This window comes from Colobus angolensis, unplaced genomic scaffold (assembly GCF_000951035.1).
Source record: "Colobus angolensis palliatus isolate OR3802 unplaced genomic scaffold, Cang.pa_1.0 Scaffold78, whole genome shotgun sequence".
NCBI lineage: Eukaryota > Metazoa > Chordata > Mammalia > Primates > Cercopithecidae > Colobus > Colobus angolensis.
The window spans coordinates 8,918,201-8,935,838 of NW_012121598.1; the positions used below are offsets into that span (position 1 = coordinate 8,918,201).

Sequence of the window (17,638 nt, forward strand, 5' to 3'; positions counted from 1 at the left end):
CGGGCGGATCACAAGGTCAGGAGATCGAGACCATCCTGGCTAACACGGTGAAACCCCGTCTCTACTAAAAAGTACAAAAAACTAGCCAGGCGAGGTGGCGGGCGCCTGTAGTCCCATCTACTCGGGAGGCTGAGGCAGGAGAATGGCGCAAACTCGGGAGGCGGAGCTTGCAGTGAGCCGAGATCCAGCCACTGAACTCCAGCCTGGGTGACAGAGTGAGACTCTGTCTCAAAAAAAATAAAAAATAAAAAATAAAAAAAAGAATAAAGAAATGAATATCATCAAAAACAAGTGGAACAGAAATAACTATAGAATAAAATAGATTAACCATGATGAGTAGGGTACTCAGAACCACAACAGTTAAAAGCGAATAATGAATGGCATCCAATTGGAAAGAAACTCAAAATATATATTTCAACTCAGTGCGAGATGAGAGAAAGGCTGTATCTTCTAAACATGCAATAATGTTATTACAGTATCTGGAATAGAGTGGACACTAAATAAATACTAGTGGAATTGAAATAGATTCTGCAGACTTTCAAAAATAAACTGTGGAAAGTATAATTTATTGATAGTTTATAACTATCAATACTTGAGTCTCTCTCTATAAATGTAGTAGATGGATTTTACAGGTAGTCAATAGAAATAGAATTTTCTCCAACAAAATATAAAATGTTTATATGGCATTTTATATAACTTTGTAATTTTAATAATGAGCTGGCATTGAGTATTATGGCTATAAAGCTGTCTTCCCAACATATATAAATAAATTTCTTCCAAAACATAGACATCAAAGAATCGTATTCTTTTATGAGGCAATGTGCACGGACTAAAAATAAAGTTTACAAACTCATTGACTGGAAAGAGTCAGCTACAAATCTGGGACATACCCTTATTAACTAAAGGTATTACTGAGTCCTAGGCAAGCTAAAAATTTTAGTAGTATTTCATTAACACCTTGGAAGAGCAAAATACTGTAAAATAGCATAGAGCATCATCAAGATGCATAAGAACCCCTGTGTCCTGGTTGTTGTTCCAGTGTCTAGTTTTTTTGTTATAAAATATTTTTCCCAACACTCTGCTCATGCTGACCTTTCACGTCTTTGCGGTGTCTCCTGGAAAAGCAACATTTCTAGCTGGAGGCCTAAATGTCATGATGTGTACCCAGTGGTGTTAAACTATAAAATCCAAAGAAATTTAGTGCAGTACCAGAAACACGCAAATTAGCAATCCCCAAACTTTTCTGTTTCTTTTCCAGCATTTATTTTTATGTTGAGTGTTTAATGTGTCAAAAGCAAAAGAGAAAATCTCTAGACAAACTTATTCATCAGCAAAATTAATTCATTCTTCCCCTAACCTTAAAGGTAAACATTCAACTTCTGGAGCTAATTTTGCTCGTTTTACAAAAGCATTCCACTTAACCAGGGTTAAAATGAAAGAAAAATTGTTAAGGACAGCTAGAGAGAAAGGCCAGGTCACTTACAAAGGGAAGCCCATTAGACTAACAGTGGACCTCTCAGTGGAAACCCTACATGTTAGAAGAGATTGGGGGACAATATTCAAAATTCTTAAATAAAAGGAAATGCAACCCAGAATTTTATACGTAGCCTAAGCTTCATAAGGGAAGGAGAAAAAAGATCCTTCTCAGACAAGCAAATGTTAAGGAAATCCATTACCACCGGACCTGCCTTACAAGAGCTCCTGAAGGAAGCACTAAATATAGAAAGGAGAGACTGTTATCAGCCATTACAAAAACACACTGAAGCACACAGACCAGTGACACTGTAAAGCAACCACATAAACACATCTGCAAAACAACCAGCTAACATCATGATGACAGGATGAAATCCACACATATCAATACTAATCTTAAATGTAAATGGACTAAATGCCTCAATTAAATGACATAGAGTGGTAAGCTAGATAAAGAACCAAAACTATCAGTATGTAGTTTTCAACATAACATGTCAACCCTCAAAATAAAGGGTTGGAGGAAAATCTACCAAGCAAGTGGAAAAAAGGAAAAAGCAGGGGTTGCAATCCTAGTTTCTGACAAAACAGACTTTAAACCAACAAAGATCAGAAAAGACAAAGAAAGACATTACATAATGGTAAAGGGTTCAATTCAACAGGAGGAGCTACCTATCCTAAATATAAATACAACCAACACAGGAGCACACAGATTCATAAAGCAAGTTCTTAGAGACCTACAAAGAGACTTAGATCCCCACACAATAATCATGGGAGACTTTAACACCTCACTGACAATATCAGACAGATAACTGAGACAGAATATTAACTCAGCAGTGGATCAAATGGACTTGATGTCTATAGAACTCTCCACCCCAAAACAACAGAATATACATTTCTTTCATCACCACAGGACACCTATTCTAAAATTGATCATAATTGGAAGTAAAACACTCCTTAGCAAATGCAAAATAACTGAAATCATAACAAACAGTCACCAGGACCACAGCACAATCAAATTAGAACTCAAGACTAAGAAATTCACTCAAAACCATATAATCACATGGAAATTGAATAATCTACTCCTGAATGACTTTTGGGTAAATGAAATTAAGGCAGAAATGAAAAAGATCTTCGAAATTACCAAGAATAAAGATACAACATACTAGAATCTCTGGGACAGAGCTAAGGCAGGGTTAAGAGAGTAATTTATGGCACTAAATGCCCAGATCAAAAAACTAGAAAGATCTCATGTTAACAACCTAACATTACAACTAAAAGAACTAGAGAATCAAGAGCAAAAAAATCCCAACGCTAGCAGAAGATCAGAAATAATCAAAATTAGAGCTAAACTAAAGGAGAGAAAGACACACAAAAAAACACTATTGAAAAGATCAACAAACCCAAGAGCTGGTTTTTAGAAAAAAATAATAAAATAGATCACTCGCTAGACTAATACAGAAGAAAAGAGAGAAGATTCAAATAACACAATCAGAAATGATAAGGGAGATATTACCACTGACCCAACAGAAATACAATCCTTGGAGAATATTACAAACTAGTAACATATGCACATGACCTAGAAAATCTAGAAGAAATGGATAAATTCCTGGACACATGCACCCTTGAAGACTGAACCAGGAAGAAACTGAATCCCTGAACAGACTAATAATGAGTTCTGAAATTGAGGCAGTTAAACAAACAGCTTACCAACTGAAAAAAGCCCAGGACCAGACAGATTCACAGATGAATTATATGAGATATACAAAGAAGAGCTGGTATCATTCCTACTGAAATTATCTGAAAAATTAGAAAAGGAAAGGACTTCTCCCTAACTCATTCTATGAGGCCAGCACCATCCTGATACCAAAACCTGGCAGAAATATGACAAAAAAAGAAAATTTCAGGTCAGTATTCCTGATGAACATCAATGAAAATATCCTCAACAAAATACTGGAACACCGAATCCAGCAGCATATCAAAAAGCTTACCCAACATGATCGAATATGCTTCATCTCTGGGATGCAAGTTTGGTTCAACACATGCAAATCAATAAATATAAGTCATCACATAAACAGAACTAAAGACAAAACCACATGATTATCTCAATAGAAACAGGAAAGGCTTTCAATAAAATTCAACAGCCCTTCATGTTAAAAACTCTCAATAAAGAAGACATTGAAGGAACATATCTTGAAATAATAAGAGACATATATGACAAAACCACAGCTGAATATGATGTTGTGACAAAACCACAACATCATACTGAATAGGCAAAAGCTAGAACCATTCCCCCTTGAAAATCAGCACAAGACAAGGATGCCCTCTCTCACTACTCCTATTCAACACAGTATTGGAATTTCTGGTCAAGGCAATCCCACAAAGGAAACCAATAGGTCATTCAAATAGGAAAAGAGGAAGTCAAACTACCCTGTTTGAAGATGTCATGATCCTGTATCTAGAAAAGCCCATCGTCTCAGCCCAAAAATGTCTTAAGCTGTTAAGCAACTTCAGTGAAGTCTCAGGATACAAAATCAATGTGCAAAAATCATTAACATTCCTATAAACAACAGTCAAGCTGAGAGCCAAATCACGAATGAACTCCCATTCACAATTGCAACAAGAAGAATAAAATACCTAGAAATACAGCCAACTAGAAAGGTAAAGGATCTCTACAAGGAGAATAACAAACTATGGCTCAAATAAATCAGAGACGACACAAACAAATGGAAAAACATTCCATGTTCATGAATAGGAAGAATCAATATCGTTAAAATGGCCATGCTGCCTAGCAATTCATGGATTCATTGCCATTCATATCAAGCTATCAATGTCATTTTTCACATAACTAGAAAAAACTATCTTAAAATTCATATGGAACCAAAAAAGAGTTCGAATGTCCAGGGCAATCCTAAGAAAAAAAAACAAAGTTGGAGGCATCACGTTACCTGATTTCAAACTATACTGCAGGGCTACAGTAACCAAAACAGCAAGATACTGGTACAAGAACAGACACATGGACCAATGGAACAGCATAGAGAACCCAGAAATAAGATCACACACCTACAACTATCTGATTTTTGGTGAACCTGACAAAAACAAGCAATAGGGAAAGGATTCCTTATTTAATAAATGGTGCTGGGATAACTAACCAGTGTTAGCCACATGCAGAAGATTAAAACTGGACCCCTTCCTTACACCATATACAAAAATTAACTCAAGATGGATTAAACACTGGAATGTAAAACACAAAATTATAAAAACCCTGGAAGACAACCTAAGCAATACCGTTCAGGACATAGGCATAGGCATAGGCATAGGCATAGGCAAAGGTTTAATGGCCAAGATGCCAAAAGCAACTGCAACAAAAGCAAACATTGGCAAATGGGATCTAATGAAACTAAAGAGCTTCTGCACAGCGAAAGAAATTACCAATAGAGTAAACAGGCAACCTACAGAATGGGAGAAAATGTTTGCAAACTATGCGTCTGACAAAGGTCTAACATCCAGGGTCTACAAAGAACTTAAACAAATTTACAAGAAAAAAGAAAACTCTATTAAAACATGGGCAAAGGAAATGAACAGACACTTTGCAAAGGAAGACATACATGTGGCCAAAAATCATATGAAAAAAAGCTTAACATCACTGATCATTAGAGAAATGCAAATCAAAACTACAATGAGATAACACCTCACACCAGTCAGAATGCTGAAGTCAAAAAATTACAGATTAGAAAATCAAAAAATAACAGATGCTGGAGAGGCTGTGGAGTAAAGGAACACTTATACATTGTTGGTGGGAATGTAAATTAGTTCAGCCATTGTGAAAGACAATGTGGTGATTCCTCAAAGACCAAAAAACAGAAATACCATTCAACCTAGCAATCCCATTAGTGGATATATACCCAAAGGAATATAAATCATTCTATTATAAAGACTAATGCACACGTATGTTCACTGCAGATCTATTCACAATGACAAAGACATAGAATAAACCTAAATGTCAATCAATGGTAGACTGGATAAAGAAAATGTGGCTCATATACACCATGGAATACTATGCAGCCATAAAAGAGAACAAGATCATGTCCTTTGCACTGACATGGATGGAGTTGGAGGCCATTATCCTCCAATAAACTGACACAGGAACAGAAAACCAAATACTGAATGTTCTCATTTATAAGTGGGAGCTAAATGATGGGAACACTTGAACACGACCTATACTGCAACCTACTGAAGAGCAGAAGGTGGGAGGAGAGAGAGGATCAGGAAAATCTACTAATGGGTACTAGGCTTAATGTCTGAGAGATGAAATAATCTGTACAGCAAACCCCCATTACACAAGTTTATCTATGAAACAAATCTGCACTTATACCCTTCAACTTAAAATAAAAGTTCAAAAAAAAGTAAAATCAAGCTAACATAATTCAACTAACTGCTTAAATGAATGATTTTATAAATAATTTGAGGATGGCCGGGCACGGTGGTTCACACTTGTAATCCCAGCACTTTGGGAGGCCAAGGCAGGAGGATCATTTGAGGTCAGGAGTTTGAGACCAGCCTGACCTACATGGTGAGGCTCTGTCTCTACTAAAAATACAAAAATTAACTGGGCATGGTGGCTCATGCCTGTAATCCCAGCTACTTGGGAGGATGAGGCAGGAGAGTCACTTGAACCTGGAAGACGGAGGCTGCAGTGAGCCGAGATCATGCTGCTGCACTCCAGCCTGGGTGACAGAAAGAAAAAGTAATAATAATAATAATTTGAGGATCGGCTATTGAAGCAGTAAAATGGATACTTGCAAGAGTCTCTATTCTTCCTGAAGGGCTGCAAAACTCATTTCCATTTTACATATGAGCAAAATAATCAAGAAGTTTAACCTATCTTCCAGATCATGCATCAGGCCAGTAGCAGAGATGAGAAGAGAATCTTGAAGGCTGGACTTCCTGTAGAGTGGGTGAATTCTCTGGTAGTCTTCGTCTACAGCCAGCATTTCACATACCGTCACAGAGTCATAGAACCTTAAAGGTCTGTTAGTCCAAACATGCCCAAATCACATTAAAGTTTATTTGAAGGTCAAATGAACAACTACCAAAGATCTTCAAGTGACAGCAATTTAAGAGAAATGTTTTGTTGAATCCTTCTTTTTAATAATTTTTTCCCCATTTAAGAATTTTTTGGTTACTGCGGAAAAAATCTCACTTTTAATAGATAAGCCTTTTTGGGGTGACTACTAATGTGCTGATAAAGTTGCATGTACTTGTGTATATTCCAATTATTACAGAGGTTGCCTGCATAGCTACTCATTCATTCATTAAATATGTATTGACTGCCTACTGTCACTTCTGCTTTTCTGGGCATTGGTAAAAGAGGGGCAAATGAGACAAACAAGGTCACTGCTCTCAGCAAGCTTATATAGCAGTGTGAAGACAAAATAAGCAAGCAAAACAGCAAATAATATAATTTCCATTAAAAGTAATCACAGCAAAAAAACTAGGTAACATGATGATGACTAGATGAGTGGGGTTGGGTAGAATGTGGCAACAATATTAGTTGGAGTTATAAGAGAAGACTTCTTTAAGGAGACAGATTTTTAAGCAAAGACCTAAATGATTAATGAAGAAATGAGAATTCTAGCCCAACAGAACAGTAAGATCCTGAGTTCAGATGAGCTTTACGTCTTCTGAAAATAAAAAGAAAGCCAGTTGCGGCTAAATCAAGGTAAGATAGGAGGTGGTAAATGATGACAGATGGGGTCATGCTGGGGAAAAAAATCACATGCATACTTGCAGGCCAGGACAACTAGTTTTTATAGCCATTCCAACTGTGTACATTTAGTATTATAGCATCAGCTCCTACAGTATATTACGAGTTAACTTTTTTGTTTCCTTATAACCAAGAATAATCATTTGTAATAGGAGTTACTGCTATTTCAATCTTGCAAATTTGATATGTAACGTATCAAGTTCATAAAAAAGAATAAACTTCTAGTAAACATTCATTGAATCAATACACAACTATTTATTGTACAATGCACAAAAGTACTGGTAAAATTTTAAGACCAAAAGGAGCCTTAAAGGAGAAAGAAGGACTTAAATTGGACATTGAAGAAACCAGCCCTCTAAGTCAACTCACAGATGAGGTACTCTCAGAATGTAAAAAAAAAAAAGATTTATTTATTTATTTATTTATTTATTTATTTATTTATTTTTTTGAGACGGAGTCTGGCTCTGTCTTCCAGGCTGGAGTGCAGTGGCCGGATCTCAGCTCACTGCAAGCTCCGCCTCCCGGGTTCACGCCATTCTCCTGCCTCAGCCTCCCGAGTAGCTGGGACTACAGGCGCCCGCCACCTCGCCCGGCTAGTTTTTTGTATTTTTAGTAGAGACGGGGTTTCACCGTGTTAGCCAGGATGGTCTCGATCTCCTGACCTCGTGATCCACCCGTCTCGGCCTCCCAAAGTGCTGGGATTACAGGCTTGAGCCACCGCGCCTGGCCTTTAAAAAAAGATTTATTAAACTACAAAACTATAGTAACCAAAAGGCATGGTTCTGGCTCAAAAGTAGACCTATGGACCAATGGAAGAGAAGAGAGAACCCTGAAATGAATCCATAAACCTACGGTGAACTCATTTTTGACAAAAGTGCCAAGAACACACATTGGGGAAAAGAAAGCCTCTTCAATAAATGGTGCTGGGAAATCCTTATGCAGAAGAATGAAACTAGACCCCTATCTCTTACCATATACAAAAGTCAAATCAAAATGGATTGAAGAGTTAAATCTAAGACATTAAACTATCAAACTACTACAATAAAACATTGGGGGAGATCTCCAGATCATTGGTCTGGGCAAAAATTTCCTGAGTAAGCACAGGCAACCAACGCAAAAATGGACAAATGGAATCACATCAAATTTAAAAGCTTCTGCATAGCAAAGGAAACAATCAACAAAATCAAGAGACAATCCACAAAATAACAGAAAATACTTGCAAACTACCCATCTGACAAGGGATTAAGACCCAGAGTATACAAGGAGCTCAAACAATTCTATAGGAAAAATCTAACAATCCAATAAAAATTGACCAAAATAATTGAATAGACATTTCTCAAAAGAAGACATACAAAGAATAAACAGGCATATGCAAAGGTACTCAACATCACTTATCATCAGAGAAATGCAAATCAAAGCAACAATGCAATACCATGTTACCCCAGTTAAAATGGCTTATATCCAAAATACAGGCAATATCAAATGCTGGTAAGGATGTGGAGAAAAGAAAATCCACCGTTGGTGGAAATGTAAACTAGTACAACCACTATGGAGAACAGTTTGGAGGTTCCTCAAAAAACTAAAAATATATCTATCATATGATACAGCAATCCCACTGCTCAGTATAACCCAAAAGAAAGCAAACCAGTATATCAAAGAGAAATCTGCACTCCTATGTTTGTTGCAGAACTGTTCACAACAGCCCATATTTGGAAGCAACGTAAGTATTTGGAAGCAATTAGGTATCCATCAACAGATAAACGTATAGAGAAAACATGGTACACATACACAATAGAGCACTATTCAGTTATAAAAAAATGAGATCCTGTCATTTGCAACATCATGGATAAGCTGGAGATCATTATGTTAAGTGAAATAAGCCAGGCACAGATACACTAATATTGCATGTTTTCACTTATATGTGGAATCTCGAAATCAAAACAGGTCAGGTGAGATGGCACACACCTGTAATCCTAGCACTTTGGAAGGCTGAGGTGGGTGGATCACTTGAGCCCAGGAATTTGAGATCAGCCTGAGCAATATGGCAAAACCCCATCTCTTTAAAAACACAAAAAATTAGCCAGGTGTGGTGGTGCATGCCTATAGTTCCAGCTACTTGGGAGGCTGAGGTGGGAGGATCACTTGAGCCTGGTAGAGCGAGGCTGCAGTGAGCTATTACTGTACCACTGCACTCCAGCCTGGGTGACAGAGCAAGATGCTTTCTCAAAAGTAAACAAAATAAATAAATAAATAAATAAATAGGCCAGGCGCAGTGGCTCACACCTGTAATGCCAGCACTTTGGGAGGCCGAGACGGGTGGATCACAAGGTCAGGAGATCGAGACCATCCTGGCTAACATGGGGAAACCCCATCTCTACTAAAAAAGTACAAAAAACTAGCCAAGCGAGGTGGTGGGCGCCTGTAGCCCCAGCTACTTGGGAGGCTGAGGCAGGAGAATGGCGTGAACCTGGGAGGCGGAACTTGCAGTGAGCTGAGATCCGGCCACTGCACTCCAGCCTGGGTGACAGAGCGAGACTCCGTCTCAAAAAAAAAAAATAAATAAATAACTACATTGAACTCATGGACATAGAGAGTAGAAGAATGGTTAGCAGAGGCTGGGAAGGGTAGTGTGGAATAGGGGTAGGTGGGGATGATTAATAGGCGCCAAAAAAAGTCAGAAAGAATGAATAAAACCTACTATTTGATACCACAACAGGGTGACTATAGTCAATAATAATTTAATTTTACTTTTTAAGATAACTAAAAGAGTATAAATGGATTATTTCTAACACAAAGGACAAATGCTTGAGGTGATGGATACCCCATTCTCTGTGATGTGATAATTAGGCATTGCATGCCTGTATTAAAATATTTCATGTACCCCATAAATATATATGACCACTATGTGCCCACAAAAATCAAAAATTAAAAAAAGTTATAATTTCACATAATCAAATTCCCACACATAGGTATGTCATATTTTGAAATCAAATAATGGACAATTCTGCTTCAGACTGAAGTTTCAACAAGCAAGAAATTACCTGTGGTGACAAGAACCTCCCTCCCTCAGCCCCGGGCATTCACGCTCCCCTGGTGAATGGTGTACCCTTGCTTATGTTATGGCCTGTGTTTTCCCTCATCTCTATGCCTGTTCAAAGGCCATTTTACGAGGACAAGAGTAACTACTTGTATTTTCAGATAGAGGCGGGTATCCATGAACCACAGCAGCAAGGAACTCTTCCAGTAACTTCATGAATGTGAATTATATCATACCTGCACAGACTGGTCTCTCCAACAGGAAATTAGCTTCAAAAGTGAAAGGTCAGCCTCAGGTACATGGGATTCATTCTTACCTAGAAATATACAGAACACATTTATATCTTGAGAGTATTAAAAATGGTTAACGGCTCTTAAGATGGGCTGCATATTAGAATCACCTGGGAAGCTTTTTTTTTATAAACACCAATGCCCAGGTTCAATCTTCCAGAGATTTTTATTTTACAGATCCTGTGGTAGAGGTGGGACAGGCATTAATGCTTTGTAAAAGTGCCACAGATGATTTACATGTACAACCAGAGTCAACATCCATTTGTGTACATTTATATACACACTCACACACCCACATACACACACACACACATTTATATGTAATTCTAACCATTATACTAACACATATTCACATCAAATCAGATTCATTTTTACAGTTTCAACACATTTTTGTTCTTTTTGCTGACCCAAGACAGATCACCAAATCTTACAATTCCTTCCATATACAAATTCTGAAATTCTACTCTGCCATGAATTAGTCTCTATCACATGTAAAATCAAATAAAAGACTTCCTTTGATTTGTCCTTATCCAGCTCTACCACTCTGATCAATAGGTAGAGCACTACTGTTTTAATTTGACTCATTCTGTTATGTATTGTTTCTTTTCTGTTTGCCCTCTCCAATGTCCTTTCTATCTGTCTTAATGTTCAGTGTGAAATTTTAAGAATGAGTGAGTGCTTTAAGCAAAGACCTAAATGATTAACGAAGAAATGAAAATTCTTCATTAATTTGGTTTAAGTAAATTGGTTCATAGAGTGTCCAGCAGTTTCCTACACAAAAAAATACTTAATAAGTGTCTTTTCATTAATTGAAAATGTACATATAATCATAATGAACAATCGATGAATTAAGGCTTTCTGATGGCTAAAGTCTATTATCTAGGCAGCAGATCCTGAGAGTGAGATAGGGAAGAATGGTAACGGCTTGCACAAGCGGAAAAGTTGTTACTATAATTGTCTACTTAAATTAATATATTGATATATGTTTGACATTGTGGTATCAACTATTTAAATTAGCATTTGTCTGATACACTTTTCATCAAATCCCTGTTTTTATATTAACATATGAGATATCTATCTATCAATTGATCTATATGACTATATATTTACCACATTAGTAGTCAAGGAAAATGTAATAAAAGTATTGTATACAATGCAATTTGAGAACATAAAAGTAATATATAAGAAACTTCTGACCAATTATTGATAGTATTTTTTCCTGATAGAGCATTTAATATAAATGTAAAATGACCAAGAACACCATATAAAACATGTAAATATGATGGAAGATTATAATTTTGACATGTTTCCCATTTCTTCATGAACACAGCAGGTAAGAGAACATTTTCTTTTGATCTCTGTTTTTCCTCCCTCTCCCACTTTGTTGACCTTGTGACTCAACCATCAAAGCTAAGTATTGGTCTCAACTGTAACTACTTACTAACGTCATGGGGTACCTCAAAGCACACTTTAATGTGATGTTGAAATTTTAATATGTGATAGAAATGAGAGCCAACTTATCTTGGCAATGTCAGTGAGTTAAAGAATTAATTGCAACTTTAGGGGGAAAGATGAAAAGAAAATATCTGAGGCTTACCAATATTATTCAGTCACCATTCCTGCTGACAGAAATGAATACTGGTTGCTGTCAACATTTTAGAATGAACACCTCAGAGTATTATTTTATTCTTTAGGATTTGGCTTTATAAAATTAATACTATGAAGTCAATACTTCCTTTTGTTTAACCTTCCATCTTCCTATTAGTTTTTTTTTTTTTTGAAAAACGTGTTTCCCTCGTCCTTAGCTGAATTTCAAATGCAATAAATGCCAACCTAAATCCTAGAGAGATGATTCTATAGTAACAGTAGTTGCTTAGGCTTTTTTGCTGGGGCAGCCACAGGAAAAACAGGGACCTCCTTGATTCTAGTTAGCAATCCCCTGTCTTTGCAGAAATACTTATATTAAATCTTAAATTCCAATCCCCTTTCCAGTTACCAGTGCTAAAAAACAAACAAACAAACAAAACAAACAACAGCAAAAAACACTGGATAGCTAACCCTAATAAGAGTAACTATCTAAGGAGAAAGGAGGCAACCCAGACTGGGGCTATTTAGAGGGAACTTTATCTGTAATCATAAATGTGAGAAGTGGCCTGACACAGTGGACAGGAAATGGGGTTAGGAATCAGATTTGGATTGGAATGCAGGCCCCTCTACCGAAGAGCTGTTTGCCTATAAGTCATCGAACTTCCTTGAGTTCCATTTTTTTAACATAAAACAGAGACGCTGCCTCCTACTGTGCAGGGTTGTTTTTACATTAAATGAGTAAAAACATTAAATATGTAAAACCATTAACATAATTCTTGGAACATACTAAGCACTAGATAATTGGAAGCTATTAATAAACTCTCACTTAGAAATACTCTTTTCAACAGTCCTGTGAGGGTCACTGTGTACTGTTACTCAGGTCACCCCATCCTATGGGTCATATACTGCACAGCTTTGGAGGCAACATGCACATGCACACTGTGTCTGGGATCACATTCCCATTTTACAAATGTAGTAATTAGGGTTTTTAAAAAGTAAAAGACATGCCCAATAGAACACAAGTAGTCAATGGCATAGCTGGATCTCGAATCTCAGCCATCTATCTTATTTATCTCCAAAACCATTGTTCTAGTCATTATTTATCCTTTAATTTTATTTGTCCATTAATTTAACTCATCCACTAGTGCAAAAGTTATTTGCTAATTCCTTCTAGATATTGTACTGCGAACTGGGGACACAACGATGAATAAAACTGTCACCAAAATATAACTTCCAAGGAGCTTACAATTTAGTAGCAGGAGGCAGATGAGATTTTTAAAAGTAACAGATGTCAGATAGTGAAGAGGCTTATGGAAAACAGTACAACAGCGAAAGGGGTAGGGAGTGCTGGGGAGGAGGTAGGGCACCTTCAGTAATAAAGTGGCACTGGATCAAGACTTGACGGATGGTAGCAGGTGGAGGGTGAGCAGGTTGAGCCATATGAAGGTCTAGGGAAAGAACACCACAGGCAAGGGTACAGCTAATGCAAAGGTCCTCAGACCTGCTTGTCATGCTTGGGTAAGAGTAAAAAGGCTAGGGTAGCTGGAATGAGTTAAGCAGGGGGTGAACACTAAGAGATAAGGTTGGATGGGGGTGTGTATGTGATGACATACGTAAGCGGCCAGATCCTATAGGGCCTTGTGTGCTATGGTAAGGACAATGGCTTTTATTCTGAGTGAAGCAGAAGTCACTGGAAGGTTATACATAGAAGAGTGAGGTTCTGACTTAGTTCTGAATAAATTCTGGCTGCTTGGTTGGGAACAGAGTGCAGGAGCCAAGAATAGGAGCAGAGAGATGATCAGGTGCCTACTGTGGTCATCCAGGCAGGACAGGAGGAATGCTCACAGGGGTGAGGGTAAGGGAAAGGAAGGTTGAGAGAGATGGAGCTGCTGGTGTAGTGGGTGAGAAACAGTCAGATTCTGGGATACATTATGAAGGTAGAACTGACACAATTACTAACAGATTGGATGTGGGCTGTGAGAGAAAGGGAAAGGAAAAAATAATCGCAAAGTTCTTGGCTTGAGCAATTGGCGATTGGAAGGATAGAACTGTCATTTACTGAGATGTCCCAAACTTGGAAAAGCAGGTTTGGGAGATAAATTTGCCATTTGGTATCAAGAGAAAATCTAAACACTGAAGTGGAGAATATAATCTTCTAAAATGGCAAGAACATTATCTAATATAATAATCATTTATTTGGTAATAAAGATATCGATGCAATAAACTTTCCAATAAAACACAATAATAAAATACCTAACACCTAAGTCTTTCCTTTGCTGAAAAGTTTCAAATTTTTAGGCATTTCAAAGCTCATTTGAAATCTATGTTTTATAAATGTTAGAATGTTATGTCTATGTTTTAAAATTACAAAATGTTCAGTTTGTGTTTTTAAATGTTTGATAAATGTCACCCACCTCATTTTCTAAATGAAGAAAGTAAGGCCCAGAAAAGCTAAATGACTAGCCTCAAGCCACACAGTTAGTGTAATCACAAACATAGGTAAAATCTATGTTTTATAAATGTTATTTATTTTGACATTGCTAACCAGTTATAGAAAGACTAGTTATTCCTTTTCATAGGACAAAAAAATCAGATCATATCTGTGTCAGTAACTCCCTTACCATTTCGTGAGCAACTGTAGAAGCTTGACATATTTAAAATGTCATTCCCAGCACTTCTCATATTATTATGTGCACATTCCATTCTGAAAGAACTGTTAGGAAAAAGATTGGCAGTATAAGCACAAAAAAAATTTGAGGAAATAAATCAAAGATATGCGTACATGACCACTTTCACAAATTTGGAAATTGAATGCAGATTATTTTTAGCAATATCTTTCACATCAATTTCTTTTGTGAATCTGATTTCCTCACTTTGCTCCCACCTAAATCTTTTTTTTTTTTTTTAGGCTCCCACCTAAAATCTTAATCCCAATTGACCTGCACATCTTAGTTTGCCAGTATTATCTGTGACCCACGTTTACAAGAGAGGCTTTGCTATTTTAGGTCACATGACTACTGACTAATGCAACAAATTAAAAAAACCCAATATGTTGACATCTGTCAAAGAATTCTCCTCAGCTACCACTGGAGCCTTATGAAGGCAGGTTTTACCCTACACCACTGTTCCCATCACAGGAATCTTCCGAAACTGCTAGGGATGTTCTGATAAGTAGGCAGGTGTTGCCTTAAAATTCAGTTAAATCATGCGCCCAGTTGTTAAGCTTACGAAGATTTCTCAACCTTCACAACCACAGTAAAATATCTGTGAAATGGTCAAATTTGTTGGAAGGATTTGGTGTGACAAATCCAATATACATTATTTTGATTTCTCAAAAAATAGTATCTGGGCTCTGACAGCAGATCAAATCTGGAGTGGCTGCAGTAGAGAAGCAGTCTCTCATCCTGACACCTACATTCTATAATTTGTTTCAATGAAGAATTCTTTAAAGAGTCAACTAATGTGTGACAACATTTGAAAGGCTATTTAATGAAAGGCATACCAAAAGTCCGTAAGCTTCCCTAAAGTGCACCAGACATCAGACACATCAGTTCCATCCTGTAATCCGTATCAGGAACAAACTTACAATGGAAACCTCTGGCAAACAACTAAGTCCCTCATCTGCTCTGTGGGATCATGATTAGACCAAGACATCAAATTGGTTAGCAGCCTAAGCTTTTAAGAATTTGACAGTCACCTATACCACCCACCTCATTTTGTAAATCAGGAAAGTAAGGCCCAGAAAAGCAAAGTGACTAGCCCAAAGTCACATAGTAGTGTAATCTCAACGCTCAAAAACAACAGTTATTGCTAAACTGTACTATGTATAAATGAATTACTAAATAGCCTCTTCTATTTTATTCTATTTTAATATGTCAAAATATAAAATAAATGGTAAAACTTGAGGTATGAAATTTTCAAATTTTTCCTTCTCTGATTTTATAAAAAACATATCCTCATAAGCATTTACTTAAATGTTTTTGTTCATACTTAATTCATACCATGTATAATGGATTTCAAGACGTATATGTGTCTATGTATGTATATGTGTATGTATCTATCTATCTGCTCATTCAGCATCCCACACTATGTCTTTTCTGACACATATTATGAGAACATTGAATATTTGTTGAATGAATGAATTTTAAATCATATAGATCTATTGCCAAATTATACTCCAATCCAAACAATTAAAAGGGAGATTTTCTTAATGTTTTTTAAACCAAGAAATTGTTGTGTATTTACCCCCCACCCCGGAAAGAAGGAAGGAATGTTAAAGAGCTGAATATAGCAAAGAGCAAATCATGATTTTTTTTATGACATAATCTAGTATAGTCAAAATCTCTAGGTATGTCTTACCTGCCAACTCTACATGCCAATTCTAAAGGCATGTTAACTAACTTATTAACTAAAAATAGTCTGCTCAACAAATAAACTATAGTATTTGACTCTTGCAAAGAATCACAATTATTTTCCAGTCCTCTTGGAATTCCAACCTGATTTGGAAGAGTGGCTATGTATTTATCTGACAAGTCCAAAACTTTCTTGGAAAATAAATTTACTCCTGAATAGTCTTTTATCATTTCAGTATTGCATAAATCCCAACCTGGCAACATCAGTGAGAAATGATCTTCATTCGAAGCAAGTCCCAAAGAAATAGGACCCTGAAGCTTTAAAATATTGAGGTGCTTAATGCAAAGATAATCTAAATCTTTATCCACTCCCCATGGCAAAAGGCAAGACAGAAACAATTTAGCTGTGTCTATTGTAAGACTGGCATCTACTTTTCTTGATGGCTTAGGCTGCATTTTTTTTGAGATCTTCATTTTCTTCTGCCTTTTAATTCCATCATTTTCTTCTGAGAATTTGACGGTATTATCTCCTTGGGCCAGGCTTTCAGTAATAGGCTTGGCTTGTGCCTCTGCTGAGAGAGGACCACAGGCAGTTTTACTTTTTCTCAGTGTCAGTGTCTTCTTCTCCACTGTGCTCTTGGCTCTTCTCAGGACCTCACCACCATAGAATGAACTGGAAGAGTCAACATCACTGAGTGGAGTTGGTAGCAAAAGTTCAACAAGGTTTTCCAGATCAAATAGAAGAATATGAAAGCCCACGTTACTCCATTTTGTCTTCACAGGCAAGACATTAAAAGGTCTTGGGCAAAATTTGGCATCAGCAACCTAAGGGAACAAAAAAATATTTTGTGTCAAAGTTCTTGCTTATTAAGTTATTTTATTAAAGATTCCATGATGCAAGCCTGTAATCCCAGCACTTTGGGAGGCCGAGACGGGTGGATCACGAGTTCAGGAGATCGAGACCATCCTGGCTAATCTGGTGAGACCCCGTCTCTACTAAAAACTACAAAAAACTAGCCGGGAGAGGTGGCGGGCGCCTGTAGTACCAGCTACACGGGAGGCTGAGGCAGGAGAATGGCGTAAACCCGGGAGGCGGAGCTTGCAGTGACCTGAGATCTGGCCACTGCACTCCAGC

General features: G+C 37.2%; 1 protein-coding gene across 1 annotated transcript in view; it reads right to left on the reverse strand.

Annotated features, from left to right (window-relative positions):
- The window catches only part of WDR72 (WD repeat domain 72), a 207,349-nt gene that overhangs the window by 80,783 nt on the left and 108,928 nt on the right, over window positions 1–17,638 (reverse strand). The window contains exons 14-16 of the mRNA XM_011928644.1: window positions 16,511–17,328; window positions 14,773–14,864; window positions 10,511–10,590 (exon numbers count right to left, since the gene is read on the reverse strand). Coding sequence (XP_011784034.1) covers window positions 10,511–10,590; window positions 14,773–14,864; window positions 16,511–17,328 — 990 coding nt within the window. The remainder of the gene's footprint in view (window positions 1–10,510; window positions 10,591–14,772; window positions 14,865–16,510; window positions 17,329–17,638) is intronic.